Here is a 15,720-nt window from a genome sequence, read left to right as displayed (position 1 = left end):
GAGCAGTATGTTGTGTTATAGAGCGGCGTGTTGTGTTATAGAGCGGCATGTTGTGTTATAGAGCGGCGTGTTGTGTTATAGAGCGGCGTGTTGTGTTATAGAGCGGCGTGTTGTGTTATAGAGCGGCGTGTTGTGTTATAGAGCGGCGTGTTGTGTTATAGAGTGGTGTGTTGTGTTATAGAGCGGCGTGTTGTGTTATAGAGCGGCGTGTTGTGTTACAGAGCGGCGTGTTGTGTTATAGAGCGGCATGTTGTGTTATAGAGTGGCATGTTGTGTTATAGAGCGGCGTGTTGTGTTACAGAGCGGCATGTTGTGTTACAGAGCGGCGTGTTGTGTTACAGAGCGGCGTGTTGCAGTGTTTGTACCTGTCTTATAGGAGGAGGGCAGGATGGTGGAGACTCGGATGCCCCAGGGCTCCAGCTCGTGTCGCAGTGTGTTGATGAAGAGGTTGAGAGCTGCTTTAGATGCTCCGTACGCTGCCAGGCAGGGAAACGGCTGGTCACCTGACAACACAGGTAGAGCATCGTCATGACAACACATAGACAGACCGGTGACCAATACAGCAAGTCATTCATGTTAGATTTTTTTTTTAAATATTTGAGAAAAAAAGTTGTAATATTTCAAGAAAAACAGTCATAATAAAATATGTTGCTTGCAGTGAAAAGTGTCACATGTTCTGCTTTGGAGGACAGGTGCATGTTGTATATTTCCTGACAGTCGATTGGCTCCTGCAGGTATTTGAACTTGTGTGTTTGGCTGTCAGATGGTGTCACTGTTGCTCTGAATGTGAAACTTCAATATCAGCAGTGTGACAGGTAGACTCACATCATTTACACAAACCTCACTGAACTTTAATCACTTCCTGTAATATTTTGTAATATTGATTTTTTCCTGTAATATTAAAACTTTTTCTAAAAAGTACAATGTCATTCTTGAACTCTCAGTTTTTTCTTCAGTGTGGCCCTGGAGACGTGGCCACACCACAGTAAAAATGTCCTGAAACGGCTGATGAGCCTGAAAAGTGCTGAACGCGCTCTTTCTGTCGCAGGATGAACTTTTTCGATGGATGTGGTTGTACTCGGATGTTTTGGCAGAACAGTTCATGTGAACCAACAGATGGCAGAGAGTCGAGCAGCGGCAGAGTTTGTGTACTTTGGCAGTTTGAAAGCAGCAGTCAGTTCATCTGAGGTTCAGCTGGAACATTTGATTTAGATTAATGGCAGCATCAGAGTGTGTGTGTGTGTGTGTGTGTGTGTGTGTGTGTGTGTGTGTGTGTGTGTGTGTGTGTGTGTGATACACACCAGCAGGGCTGGAGATGGTGACGATGCGTCCTTTGGCCTGTCGAAGCAGCGGCAGGAAGCTCTTGGTGACGTTCAGTGTGCCAAAGAAGTTGACCTCCATGCAGCCACGGAAGTTGGACATCAGCGACAGCTCGGCGTCTCCGAAGTTCACACACACTCCGGCGTTGTTCACTAAACCCCACAGACCTGCCACACACACACACACACACACAAAGAGAGATCAGAGGCTGTCGTGTTAATTTAGTGATCAGCTACAATCAGTAGAAACCAGCGTCTGAAAACAAAGCTGATTCCACAAAAGTCTGATATGATATGAGTCCATATTTGAAGCTCACACACATCTTTCATGTCCAGCTGCTGAGTCCAAAACATTTCTTTGATTCTGTAAAATGTTCCCTTAATAATATTTCAGATTCATCAGCGTCTTGTACCTGATACAGTAAAATGAAACGTTGACTTTCTAAATGAATAAAGAAAGCCAACGCTGCAGAAGTTTCAGAACAGTTGTTTCATTCAGAAAACGCCTGAGACTTTCCTCTCAAGAGAAACGACAGAATCAGTTGTTTCATGTCTTTACGTCTGAGTGACGGCGCCCTCTAGCGGAGCAAAGGACGGAGTAAGGTGACTTTGTTATAGAGCCACAAAGTCCACGTAGGGAAGAGGTCATCGATGACTTCAGCGAAAAATTGCGATACGTTTAACAACCCAAACAGTATTGTTTCACTGAGTTGAGGATTATTAGATGTCAGTCAGACTTGACGTGTTTACAGATGTGTCCAATGAAAAGAAACATTATCATTAAGTTGTTTAAATGATCTCTCTTACCTTTTAATTTGTTAACACTTTGAGCTGTATTTCATGCATAAAACCTACTATATACATAAAATATATTATTATTATTATTATTATTATTATTATTATTATTATTATTATTATTATTATTATTATTATTATTCGGCCAATGTAAAAAATCTGGGCGTGTGAGGTTACCAGATGTATTTTCACAAAACAAAACAAACAAACAAAAAAACCTGTCAATCATGAGTCTGATGATGTAACAGGAGTGAAATTATAAATGTGGGCGGGACTCTTCTAAGTTCACAGTTGGAGACAGGAAGTAGTTAGCCTAGCTTAGCATAAAGACTGGGAGCAGGGAAAAAGTTTTATTATTCCCCTTCAGATTCAATGATCAGAGTCAGTTTTCATGACAGCTGCAGTTTTTTCTGTGCTCATAAAATAATCATTGTTTATTTTTATTAAAATCAGAAAGGTTTCATCTTCTGACTTCAGCTGCTGTCGTGTAGAAAGTCTCCAGAATCAGCTGCATGTTTAAAGGAGACTGACGTCAGTCTGTGTTTATTTTATATTCATTATATATTTATTATAAAATGATGACTGTTGCCGGCTGTCGGTGCGTCCTTTCTGATACAGTTTTTTTGTTGCAAACTGAAAAAAGGAGGAAGAGGAAAGAAGAAATTTAGCTGTTGAGCTGTTGTGAGCGGACGTCTCCATGGAAACCACCTGAAAACTCCAATCACAGGCTCCAGCAGAAAACACACACACACACACACACTCATACACACACTCACACACACACTCACACTCACACACACACTCACACACACACACACACACACACACACACACACACACACACACTCACACTCACACACACTCACACTCACACACACACTCACACACACACACACACTCACACACACACTCACACTCACTCACACACACACTCACACACACTCACACACACACTCACACACACACACTCACACACACACTCACACACACACACTCACACACACAGAGTGGAGAGTGATTCGGGGTGAAGTCTGGTTACGAAGCTGCAGGTTTGACTTTCTCTCCTCACATCCTCCTCTGTATCTGCAGCACTTTAAACACTTGAATAGACGGACGGAGGATTAAGTGTCACATCAGCATTAAAAGGAACAGTCCAACATTTCTTTACATCCTCGTGTTCGACTGCGGAGTCACATGATACAGATGGATACAGAACGTATCGATATTTCCTCGCTCCTCGCTTGAACCGGAAGTCATTCTGGTCCGCCATTTTGGAGGTTGTCTCAAAGCTCTCATTTCTGCTCTGAGGAGCCGTAAGCGAGGATACATGAGAGCAGGCTGCCCCCTTACTGGATATCAGTTATTGATTGGATGCTGCAGCTGATTGGACTGATCTGATACATCACAACATCACTGAGTGGAGACAGATTACACAGGAAGTTGGAAGTTTGAGGAAGTTGGCTTGCGTCCGTGGTTTCATGTCAGTGAGGTGGTTGGTCAGGGTGGAGCGAGTTGCAGCAGTGAAAGATTTAGTGGAGATGTAGAGCTGGACGTCGTCAGCGTAGCAGTGGAAGTGGAGACCATGACAATGTATGATGTTACCAAGAGGGAGCATGTAGAGATGAAGAGGAGAGGACCAAGCACCGAGCCCTGGGGGACACCTTGAGACAGAGAGGCGGTGGAGGAGGTGCAGTCGTTGATGTTGATGAACTGTTGTCTGTTTGTGAGATATGACTTTAGCCAGGAGACGCCAGCACCGCCGATGTTAAAGGAGGATTCAAGGCGGGAGATGATGTCGAAAGCTGCAGTGAGGTCGAGGAGGATGAGAACGGTGTGAGGAGAGGAGGAGGTCGTTGGTGACTTTGAGGAGGGCTGTTTCTGTGCTGTGATGTGGGCTTTAAGTTCAGAGGTGACAACATGTTCCAGTATTTTTGACAGAAAGGGGAGATTGGAGATGGGCCGAAATTGCACAAGATATCTGGGTTGAGTCCAGGGGATGGGGGCTACAGCAGCCAGTCTGAGTGTTTGGAGAACTGAACCAGAGCTGGCGGAGGAGTCAGTGATGATGACGGTAGAGACATCTGGGAGTCCTTGACAAGATTGGATGGGATGGGATCAAGAGCACTAGTGGAGCTTCTCATTCCCGCCATGAGGTTGGACAGTTTTTGATTGAAAAATTGAAAAGAAGAGTTGCACTTGCTAACTGTAAATGATTTGGAACTATTGTCACTGGCTTTGAGAAGTTTGTTTATCATGGAAAAGAGAGCCTAAGGATTGGTGGAGCCAGAGTATATGAGGTGTGATTAGTAGGTGGACCGGGCTGTATGAGGCGTTAGTAGTAGGTGGACCAGGCTGTATGAGGTGTGAGTAGTATGTGGACCGGGTGTATGAGGTATGAGGTGTGAGTAGTAGGTGAACCGGGCTGTATGAGGTATGAGTAGTAGGTGGACCGGACTGTATGAGGTGTGAGTAGTAGGTGGACCGGGCTGTATGAGGTGTGAGTAGTAGGTGGACCGGGCTGTATGAGGTGTGAGTACTTGGAGCCGGGCTGTATGAGGTGTGAGTAGTAGGTGGACCGGGCTGTATGAGGTGTGAGTAGTAGGTGAACCGGGCTGTATGAAGTGTGAGTACTTGGAGCCGGGCTGTATGAGGTGTGAGTAGTAGGTGGATCGGGCTGTATGAGGTGTGAGTAGTAGGTGGACCGGGCTGTATGAGGTGTGAGTTGTAGGTGGACCGGGCTGTATGAGGTGTGAGTACGTGGAGCTGGGCTGTGTGAGGTGTGAGTAGTAGGTGGAGCCAGGCTGTATGAGGTGTGAGTAGTAGGTGGATCGGGCTGTATGAGGTGTGAGTAGTAGGTGGACCGGGCTGTATGAGGTGTGAGTTGTAGGTGGACCGGGCTGTATGAGGTGTGAGTACGTGGAGCTGGGCTGTATGAGGTGTTAGTAGTGGGTGGAGCCAGGCTGTATGAGGTGTGAGTAGTAGGTGGATCGGGCTGTATGAGGTGTGAGTAGTAGGTGGACCGGGCTGTATGAGGTGTGAGTTGTAGGTGGACCGGGCTGTATGAGGTGTGAGTACGTGGAGCTGGGCTGTATGAGGTGTTAGTAGTGGGTGGAGCCAGGCTGTATGAGGTGTTAGTAGTAGGTAGATCAGGCTGTATGAGGTGTGAGTAGTAGGTGGACAGGGCTGTATGAGGTGTTAGTGGTAGGTAAATCAGGCTGTATGAAGTGTGAGTAGTGGGTGGATCGGGCTGTATGAGGTGTGAGTAGTAGGTGGACCGGGCTGTATGAGGTGTTAGTAGTAGGTGGAGCCGGGCTGTATGAGGTGTTAGTAGTAGGTAGATCAGGCTGTATGAGGTGTGAGTAGTAGGTGGACCGGGCTGTATGAGGTGTTAGTGGTAGGTAAATCAGGCTGTATGAAGTGTGAGTAGTGGGTGGATCGGGCTGTATGAGGTGTGAGCAGTAGGTGGACTGGGCTGTATGAGGTGTTAGTAGTAGGTGGACTGGGCTGTATGAGGTGTTAGTAGTAGGTGGATCGGGCTGTATGAGGTGTGAGCAGTAGGTGGACCGGGCTGTATGAGGTGTTAGTAGTAGGTGGAGCCAGGCTGTATGAGGTGTGAGCAGTAGGTAGATCAGGCTGTATGAGGTGTGAGTAGTAGGTGGACCGGGCTGTATGAGGTGTTAGTAGTGGATGGAGCCGGGCTGTGTTTTGTCTCTGTATTGTTAGTAATAGATGGTCCGTGTAGGACTATCTTGGAGAGTCACTGTTCAACCACTCACTTGCTGAGTCTTTCAAACTGGTGCTTAGGGGATTTCATGTGGTGGAGTTAAGGAGTATTCAAGGGAGCTGAGTGTGTGAATGAGATGGTTTTGGTTTTAATGGGAGCCAGATGATCAAGACAGGAGGAGTGTGTGTTATTATAATCGCTGACAAGATGTGTGGGATCATCAGGCAACGGGGGAGGGGAGGCAGACATTTTACTGGCAAGAGAGGCTGAGAGAGTTAAGAGGGAGATAGATCTGAGATTTCTGAAGGATATTTTGAGTTTGTGTTTTGGGATAGGGATGATAGTTGATGTATTTTAAGACCAATGGAGCAGACCAGATCCAGGACTGTGAGTGGGGCAGTTGATATGTTGTGTAAAGCTGAAGTATTGTAGCGGTGCCAGGAATTCTGTGGCAGATTTACAGTCAGTATCAGCAATGTGGATATTAAAGCCACCCGGTAGGAGAACAGAAGGTGAAATGGCACATAGCTGAATCAGAAAATCAGAGAGGTCAGAGAGAAAGGAAGGGTTTGGTTTGGGGGGGGGTGGTGGTAGATTACAGCAGTGACCAAAGGAGTGAGACCAGAGAGTTGAAATTAAGACAATTACAAAGTCAGCCTACTATCACCTGAAGAACAGATCAAGAATTAAAGGACTTATGTCTCAGCAGGATTTGGAAAAACTAGTCCTGCATTTATCTTCACTAGACTCGACTACTGTAACGCCGTCTTCACAGGTCTCCCTAAAAAATCCATCAGACAGCTGCAGCTGATCCAGACGCTGCTGCTGCTCGAGTCCTCACTAAGACAAGGAAAGTGGATCATATCAGTCCAGTTCTCAGATCTTTACACTGACTTCCTGTCTGTCAGAGAACTGATTTTAAAATACTGCTGTTGGTTTATAAAGCACTGGATGGTTTCTGATCTGCTGCTACGTTATGAAGCATCCAGACTCTCAGGTGGTCTGGATCAGGTCTGCTTTCTGTCCCCAGAGTCCAAACTAAACCTGGAGAAGCAGAGTTCAGTTTTTATGCTCCTCATATGTGAACAAACTCAGAAAACAGCAACTGCTGCAACTCTCAGTTCTTTACATCACAGCTGAAGACTTTTCTAATTAGAGGGTTAATATTTTACACTGCACTGTAACTTTTATTCTCCTGTTTTTATCTAATTCTATTTTAACTTGCTTTTGTTTATTACTCTCAGCTCTTTAATGACTGTTTTTAATTGTATTTCATTTTATTTACAGTTTGTTTCTTTTGCACTTTGTCTCAATGCTTGCAAAGCACTTTGAATTGCCTTTTTGCTGCAATGTTCTGTATAAATAAACTTGCCTTGTATTTAATAATAATAATAATAATAATAATATAAAGCATATTTATATTATTATGTATATATTTTATATATAACATGTAGATAACTCAGTCACCTGTAATGTTTGTCTGTACACATTAAAATTATACATTTTTCTGCTCTTCGTACTGTCATTAAACAACAACACGTCATTGATCAGTGACTGGTTCATTATTCTAATCATTACATTCATCGCTGTCTGAAAGTTTGTAAAAACAGTGACGTCTCACTCTCGCCAGGAATCGTCCTGCTGCTGCTGAAAGTCAGGAAACTTCATCAATAATGAATCTAAACATAACGGATCTCTGTCTTTCTCTGAGGGAAAGTTGGTTTTAGTCCTCGTTTCGCTTTAGCATCATCACTGAGACATGGTTAGCTTAGCTTAGCACACAGACTGGAAGCACGGGAAAATAACGACTAACAACCCCACGGATGTCTGATGAGTTTAGGTGACTTGAACATGATGATCGTACCTCTGAGGCCCACCCTCGCCGTGATGTCCAGCAGGGCCTGTTGGACCTGCTGTGGCTGGGTGATGTCCACCTGCAGGAGGGTGAGACGAGCTGAACAGGTCCTCTGCAGCTCGCGGGCTCCGTCTCCTGTCAGGTCCAGCACCGTGGCGAACACCTCAAAGCCCAGAGCATCCAGACGCTTCGCCGTCGCCTTCCCGAAGCCGGAGTCACAGCCTGCAGGGATACAGCGATGGGATTATCACCACATGTTTACACGCTTCAAAAACGTCATCAGGATTCATTCTTAATGCTAAAATTAGACATAGAGTTTGTTGTTTAATAGGTAGAAACTTAACATCCTGGAGAACCTTTACTTCACTGCTAATATCAGGCTGCATCAGCACACGAGTAAACATGACATTTACTGACTCTTTAATGGCAGAAAACCATAAATTGCACTGGTGTTATTCTCTTCCAAAAATTTAGCTCCATTTTTGTAACGCCATCAAATCCCTACATTTCCTGTAGAAAGTTGAGTTCAGGTAAAACAAAATGTTAGTTTGACTGTTGGAATGTTTTTGTATTCTGTGTTTTCATTAGAAGAAGAAAAACTGCTGAGAGTTTGAAAGTTGCTTGTAAAAACACTTGTGTGTTTTAGAGTGTACAACAACAGCAGATTACTGTGTAATTTTACAGTGTAACAGCAGCAGATTATTGTGTAGTTTTACAGTGTAACAGCAGCAGATAATTGTGTAGTTTTACAGTGTAACAACAGCATATTACTGTGTAGTTTTACAGTGTAACAGCAGCAGATTATTGTGTAGTTTTACAGTGTAACAGCAGCAGATTACCGTGTAGTTTTACAGTGTAACAACAGCAGATTATTGTGTAGTTTTACAGTGTAACAACAGCAGATTATTGTGTAGTTTTACAGTGTAACAACAGCAGATTACTGTGTAGTTTTGCAGTGTAACAGCAGCAGATTATTGTGTAGTTTTACAGTGCAACAGCAGCAGATTATTGTGTAGTTTTGCAGTGTAACAGCAGCAGATTATTGTGTAGTTTTACAGTGCAGCAGCAGCAGATTATTGTGTAGTTTTACAGTGTAACAGCAGCAGATTATTGTGTAGTTTTACAGTGTAACAGCAGCAGATTCTTGTGTAGTTTTACAGTGCAACAGCAGCAGATTATTGTGTAGTTTTACAGTGTAACAGCAGCAGATTATTGTGTAGTTTTACAGTGCAACAGCAGCAGATTACCGTGTAGTTTTACAGTGTAACAACAGCAGATTATTGTGTAGTTTTACAGTGTAACAACAGCAGATTACTGTGTAGTTTTACAGTGTAACAGCAGCAGATTATTGTGTAGTTTTACAGTGTAACAACAGCAGATTACCGTGTAGTTTTACAGTGCAACAGCAGCAGATTATTGTGTAGTTTTGCAGTGTAACAACAGCAGATTATTGTGTAGTTTTACAGTGTAACAGCAGCAGATTATTGTGTAGTTTTGCAGTGTAATAGCAGCAGATTATTGTGTAGTTTTACAGTGTAACAGCAGCAGATTATTGTGTAGTTTTACAGTGTAATAGCAGCAGATTATTGTGTAGTTTTGCAGTGTAACAGCAGCAGATTATTGTGTAGTTTGACAGTGTAACAGCAGCAGATTATTGTGTAGTTTTACAGTGTAATAGCAGCAGATTATTGTGTAGTTTTACAGTGTAACAGCAGCAGATTATTGTGTAGTTTGACAGTGTAACAGCAGCAGATTATTGTGTAGTTTTACAGTGTAACAGCAGCAGATTATTGTGTAGTTTGACAGTGTAACAGCAGCAGATTATTGTGTAGTTTTACAGTGTAATAGCAGCAGATTATTGTGTAGTTTTACAGTGTAACAGCAGCAGATTATTGTGTAGTTTTACAGTGCAACAGCAGCAGATTATTGTGTGATCTGTACGGTTGGCAGGAACGGAGGAACAGATTGGATCAATGTGTTGAAGCGTGAAGCTGATTCCAGTTTAATGCAGCGATGTGAGAAGTTAAACCACCAAACAAGATTTACAGCTGCTGTGTAGCTGCTGTTACGAGTCAGAGAACTGATTCAGTTATGACATTTATACAGAAACATTCATGCAACGTTAGCTAACATTATCCACAATAAACTATTACCATGTGAGGTCTGTTATGAGCCCCTTTGTTGATTGTTCCTCTACTCTCTTGTCGTTAATGGTACTTCTTATGCACTTGTCTTCTTCCAGTTTCTTACTTTAATTAAAAAACAAAAGAAAAACCTCTCTGGTGCTCTTTGTCTCTGCACTTGTACCTGATCGGCTACTTGAGCTCTTTCTGAGTCTCTGTCCTCTAAATGCTTGATTATTTTGCCTCACTTGTAAATTTGGATGAAAGCATCTGTCAAATGACTAAAATATAAAAGTAAATATAAAAGTAAATGTAAATGTAAATGTAAATGTAAATTTGAATGTGAATGTAAATATGAATGTAAATATAAATGTAAATGTGAATGTAAATGCGAATGTGAAAATAAATGTAAATGTTAATGTAAATATAAATGTGAATGTGAATGTAAATGTCAATGTAAATATAAATGTAAATGTAAATGTGAATGTGAATGTAAATATAAATGTGAATGTGAATGTAAATATAAATGTGAATGTTAATAATGTAAATATAAATATAAATGTGAATGTGAATGTGAATGTGAATGTAAATGTAAATATAAATGTAAATGTGAAAATAAATGTAAATATAAATGTAAATATAAATATAAATGTAAATGTGAATGTTAATAATGTAAATATAAATATAAATGTAAATGTGAATGTTAATAATGTAAATATAAATATAAATGTAAATGTGAATGTGAATGTGAATATAAATGTGAATGTTAATAATGTAAATATAAATATAAATGTGAATGTCAATGTTAATAATGTAAATATAAATATAAATGTAAATGTGAATGTGAATGTGAATGTAAATGTAAATGTAAATGTGAATGTGAATGTAAATGTAAATATAAATGTAAATGTGAAAATAAATGTAAATATAAATGTAAATATAAATATAAATGTAAATGTGAATGTTAATAATGTAAATATAAATATAAATGTGAATGTCAATGTTAATAATGTAAATATAAATATAAATGTAAATGTGAATGTGAATGTGAATGTAAATGTAAATGTAAATATGAATATAAATGTGAATGTAAATGTAAATATAAATATAAATGTGAATGTAAATGTGAATGTAAATGTAAATATAAATATAAATGTGAATGTGAATGTGAATGTGAATGTAAATGTAAATGTAAATATGAATATAAATGTGAATGTAAATGTAAATATAAATATAAATGTGAATGTAAATGTGAATGTAAATGTAAATATAAATATAAATGTGAATATAAATGTGAATGTAAATGTAAATATAAATATAAATGTGAATGTGAATGTGAATGTGAATGTGAGGCTGTAGCAGTAAAAGCTCTGAGTGAGCTCACCTGAACAAACGTGTTTCATTGCTTATGAGTTCAACATTTGTAAGAGGAAGATTGTGTTTTCTCTTTTGTCAAAAGTTACAAGTTCTTAAGCTTTAATCTCCTTGAATCTCCCTGCAGTATTAAGTATTTAAGAGTTGTAATTAGATTTTTGTGGTGAACCAAGTTTCCCTCAACGAGCTGCTTTCTTACAGACACGAACATGTCTGAGCAGGTCCGCCTCCTGTCAGGACATCATGTTTCTGCTTAGGGAAATGTTCAAACCGCAGAAACTCTTTGAAACTTTGGAAACTAGAATTTGAAATAAAGTTTCTGAGAGTTTGTTTGAATCTCAGACTAAAAACATGAAATTATGAAGTTGGAGCTTCAGAAGAATCGTCAGACATCTGAATATCAAAGCATGAGCTGCTGCTCTTCTTCTGACTGTCGAAGTTGACAGATTATAAACACACATTTCATTGTGTAATGTACAAATTATGATTATTTAAGAGTCTTAATTCAACATGAAACGACTCAACAAAAATCTGACGATCAAACACTAGAATGCTTCTCAGAGTCCTTAAATCCTCTGAAACCAAGCGTAGCGTCGACACGTCACTAGACCATGTTCTACAAAACATTAAATAACTTCGGGATCTTTTATATCAACAAGCTTTTTTCCTGTCAGAACTGTGAGATTCTCAGCTTTCCGAGGCATCTTGAATGGTGCCTTTATGACCATCGGGGTGGATTTACTGTGCGTGCAGTCATGTGATACGGGAACAGAAGCTTGCTGGATTGCAGCTATACACTGTGTGAACTCACTGAGCAAAAAGTAAACAACTGCAGTCTTCCATTTAGCAAGAGATTAGCTTTTCTATTTTCCAGTCATATATAACACGTTGATATTTACTCTCAGAGGTGATATTGACCAAAATATAAAGACAGCACCAAAATGTATATATTGTCTACTAAATAAAACGCCTGAAACAATATATGCAAATAAATGTCTGTAACTCACCAAACTTCACATCAAAACACCTAAATACAACTTTTCACGTTGAAAAAACAAAAATTCTCTGGTTGTTTTTTTGTTGTTGTCAAATATGGTATGCTCACACAAAAGTAACATGATGGTGACTTTACACATCACCAGACAGAAACACTTGATACTGATAACTTTCATAACTTCTAGAAAGTTCTTCAAAGTTCTAGAAAACAAGAAAAAACTGATTATTTAATTAGTATTTACTGTGATTTACACATTAGACAATAAAGATGTGATTGTGAAAGTTCAGGCTGGTTTTCTGTTTCTGAAGGTTTTTATAATGTTTGAAAACGTACATTCAGCGCTCTGATGTGGCTTTTTATGGATTATGATGGCTGCATGACGCAAGAATAAAAATTCATTCTGTCAGTCTCAGACAAGTGAAATTATTGTCTATATGACTTGAAATGAGTTTGAGCTTTGACTGTCGCTCTTTGAATGACGTCATCTTGTTGTTTCTTCTTCTGCAATGATTTAATGGCAGTGACTGTTTATCTGCTGATATTAACACAACAGTAGCATTCACTACATTTTGCTTTTTAATCATTTTCTGGAATTTCTGGTTAAAATTTGAGCTAAATTTGTATGAAACTCAATTATGAGAAAAATGTTTAAAAAAATAAAAATTGTGAAGTCAAATTTATGAGAAAAAGAGTCAAAATTAGGACACAAGTAGAAAATAAAGAGTAAAACATGATATTTCCATCATGCTTTCCATGTTTTTCCATCGTTTGAGCTTTGATTTAAACGTGGACACATCCTGAGAAACCCTCCTGCAGCCACAGCTCACATCACAGCCACATATGTTTTCCCAGAAGGGAAACTCCTCCCCTGCAGCACCCCAGTTTCCCAGAAGTCCCGGCTCCTACAACCTGATCCGCGGTGGGACTCGCTGTTCTGTCTGTTCTTTTGTGCGGCGGGTGTCTGAAAGTGCTCTGTTGGCGAGAGCGTCGGGGCGTTGGCACGCTCCGTCACTCCGTGTCCTTGGAGAATTTCCAGAGTCACGTCCCGAGAAGAAAGATGGAGCGAACGCTGGCTCCAGAAATAAATACCAGCACACTACTGCAGGTTACACACACACACACACACACACACAGACACCTAAACACACACATACACACACACACGCACACATGTGTGCGTGTGTGTGTGTATGTGTGTGTTTAGGTGTCTGTGTGTGTGTGTGTGTGTGTGTGTGTGTGTTTAGGTGTCTGTGTGCGTGTGTGTGTGTGTGTGTGCGTGTGTGTGTTTTGGTGTCTGTGTGTGTATGTGTGTGTTTAGGTGTCTGTGTGCGTGTGTGTGTGTGCGTGTGTGTGTGTGTGCGTGTGTGTGTTTAGGTGTGTGTGTTTAGGTGTGTGTGTGTGTGTGGATCCAGTTTCATGCTGTCAGGCCTCTTCATTCTCACTCTGATATTTCAAACTAAACTGAAACAGGTTACTGGAGCAGATTCTGTCAACAGAAGAAAATGTTTTTTAACTCACATCTGGACTTTTTATTCCTTTGAACTTTTTCTGTTTCCAGATTTAAAACTGACACACCTGAGACACCTGACTGGACTGAATGAGTGTGTGTGACGTGTAAATGGTCACATGTGACTTATAGACTCACAGGTCTCTGAACGCTTCACTCATACAGACTGATAACAATCTCCCAGCTTTCATTGTTAAACTGGCTGGAAACAATTAGAGAGTTAAAAAAAAACCTGCATTGCATTGACTGGTATCATGAGACTATGCCTATATAGTCTATACTGTGAATTATGACTGGTATCATGAGACTATGCCTATATAGTCTATACTGTGAATTATGACTGGTATCATGAGTCTATGCCTATATAGACTATACTGTGAATTATGGCTGGTATCATGAGACCCTATAGAGTCTCTACTGTGAATTATGACTGGTATCATGAGACTATGCCTATATAGTCTATACTGTGAATTATGACTGGTATCATGAGACTATGCCTATATAGTCTATACTGTGAGATATGACTGATATCATGAGACTATGCCTATAGAGTCTCTACTGTGAATTATGACTGGTATCATGAGACTATGCCTATATAGTCTATACTGTGAATTATGACTGGTATCATGAGACTAGGTCTATATAGTCTATACTGTGAATTATTACTGGTATCATGAGACTATACCTATATAGTCTATGCTGTGAATTATAACTGGTATCATGAGACTATGCTTATATAGTCTATACTGTGAATTATGACTGGTATCATGAGTCTATGCCTATATAGACTATACTGTGAATTATGACTGGTATCATGAGTCTATGCCTATATAGACTATACTGTGAATTATGACTGGTATCATGAGACTATGCCTATATAGACTATACTGTGAATTATGACTGGTATCATGAGACTATGCCTATATAATCTATACTGTGAATTGTGACTGGTATCATGCGACTATGCCTATATAGACTATACTGTGAATTATGACTGGTATCATGAGACTATGCCTATATAATCTATACTGTGAATTGTGACTGGTATCATGCGACTATGCCTATATAGACTATACTGTGAATTATGACTGGTATCATGAGACCCTATATAGTCTCTACTGTGAATTATGACTGGTATCATGAGGCTATGCTTATATAGTCTATACTGTGAGATATGACTGGTATCATGAGACCTGCCTCTATATAGACTATACTATGAGTTATGACTGGTATCATGAGATTATACATATATAGACTATACTGTGAGTTATGACTGAGATGAGTTAAACTGCACTAAATCAACGGCCAACAGATCATGTTAATGTTCTATAGATTCTGTGAAGAATGAAAATCAAACATTCTTGTGTTTACAACTTGATGAGAATTCTGTTTCTCTGTGGCCACAAATGGTAAAATTTGATAAAACTGCCAGGACCTCATCCTCCCCAGGAGCCTGCTAGCTTTATGTTAAGGTAACAGCAAATCAACACTTTGTTTATATTAGTCACATGATGACGCTTTGAGGAAAAGAAAACGTTCAAAGTGAGCCATCATTCTGAATCTGAACATTGCTATGGATAAATATGGGTAAAATATGGTTAAAATTAGTTTTCACCCATTTAACAATTAGATATTTAAAATTATGATTACACAAATGTGTTTACCATCCTGTTAAACTCCTCAGTGTACTCTCAATTCAGTATTTACAACTTCCAACTCCAGGAAAAACTACAATTCCCTGGAGCCGCATCACGCAGCTTAATATAAATCAGCATCACAGTTGTAGTTCTTCAGGTTGTAAATAAGGTCATAAAAAGATATATTTACTGAATATATCAAATATCTAGTACAGCAGAACTAGTAATTACACTGCATGTAGATGATCTGTGTTAAGAAAAAGTAAAGATGTTGGTTTATTTCTGATATTTTAGCTAGTATTGTAGAAATTGGGTTTTGGTTTGGTGTTCAGTGTCGGTGGGATTTATGCAGCACTTCAAACTGTGTTTAAGGAGTTTGTTTGTCATGG

At 39.9% G+C, this 15,720-nt stretch overlaps 1 protein-coding gene across 2 annotated transcripts in view; it reads right to left on the bottom strand.

The window, feature by feature from the left end:
- The window catches only part of hsd11b2 (hydroxysteroid (11-beta) dehydrogenase 2), a 31,835-nt gene that overhangs the window by 4,455 nt on the left and 11,660 nt on the right, over positions 1 to 15,720 (bottom strand). For both annotated transcript variants that reach the window (XM_042420567.1, XM_042420573.1), the window contains exons 2-4: positions 7,703 to 7,915; positions 1,302 to 1,487; positions 366 to 503 (exon numbers count right to left, since the gene is read on the bottom strand). In XM_042420567.1, the coding sequence (XP_042276501.1) occupies positions 366 to 503; positions 1,302 to 1,487; positions 7,703 to 7,915 (537 nt within the window). The remainder of the gene's footprint in view (positions 1 to 365; positions 504 to 1,301; positions 1,488 to 7,702; positions 7,916 to 15,720) is intronic.

Source organism: Thunnus maccoyii, chromosome 1, assembly GCF_910596095.1.
Source record: "Thunnus maccoyii chromosome 1, fThuMac1.1, whole genome shotgun sequence".
Classification (NCBI taxonomy): domain Eukaryota; kingdom Metazoa; phylum Chordata; class Actinopteri; order Scombriformes; family Scombridae; genus Thunnus; species Thunnus maccoyii.
Note: the sequence above shows the minus strand (reverse complement) of the source record. Positions and strands in the feature narration are given on the sequence as shown.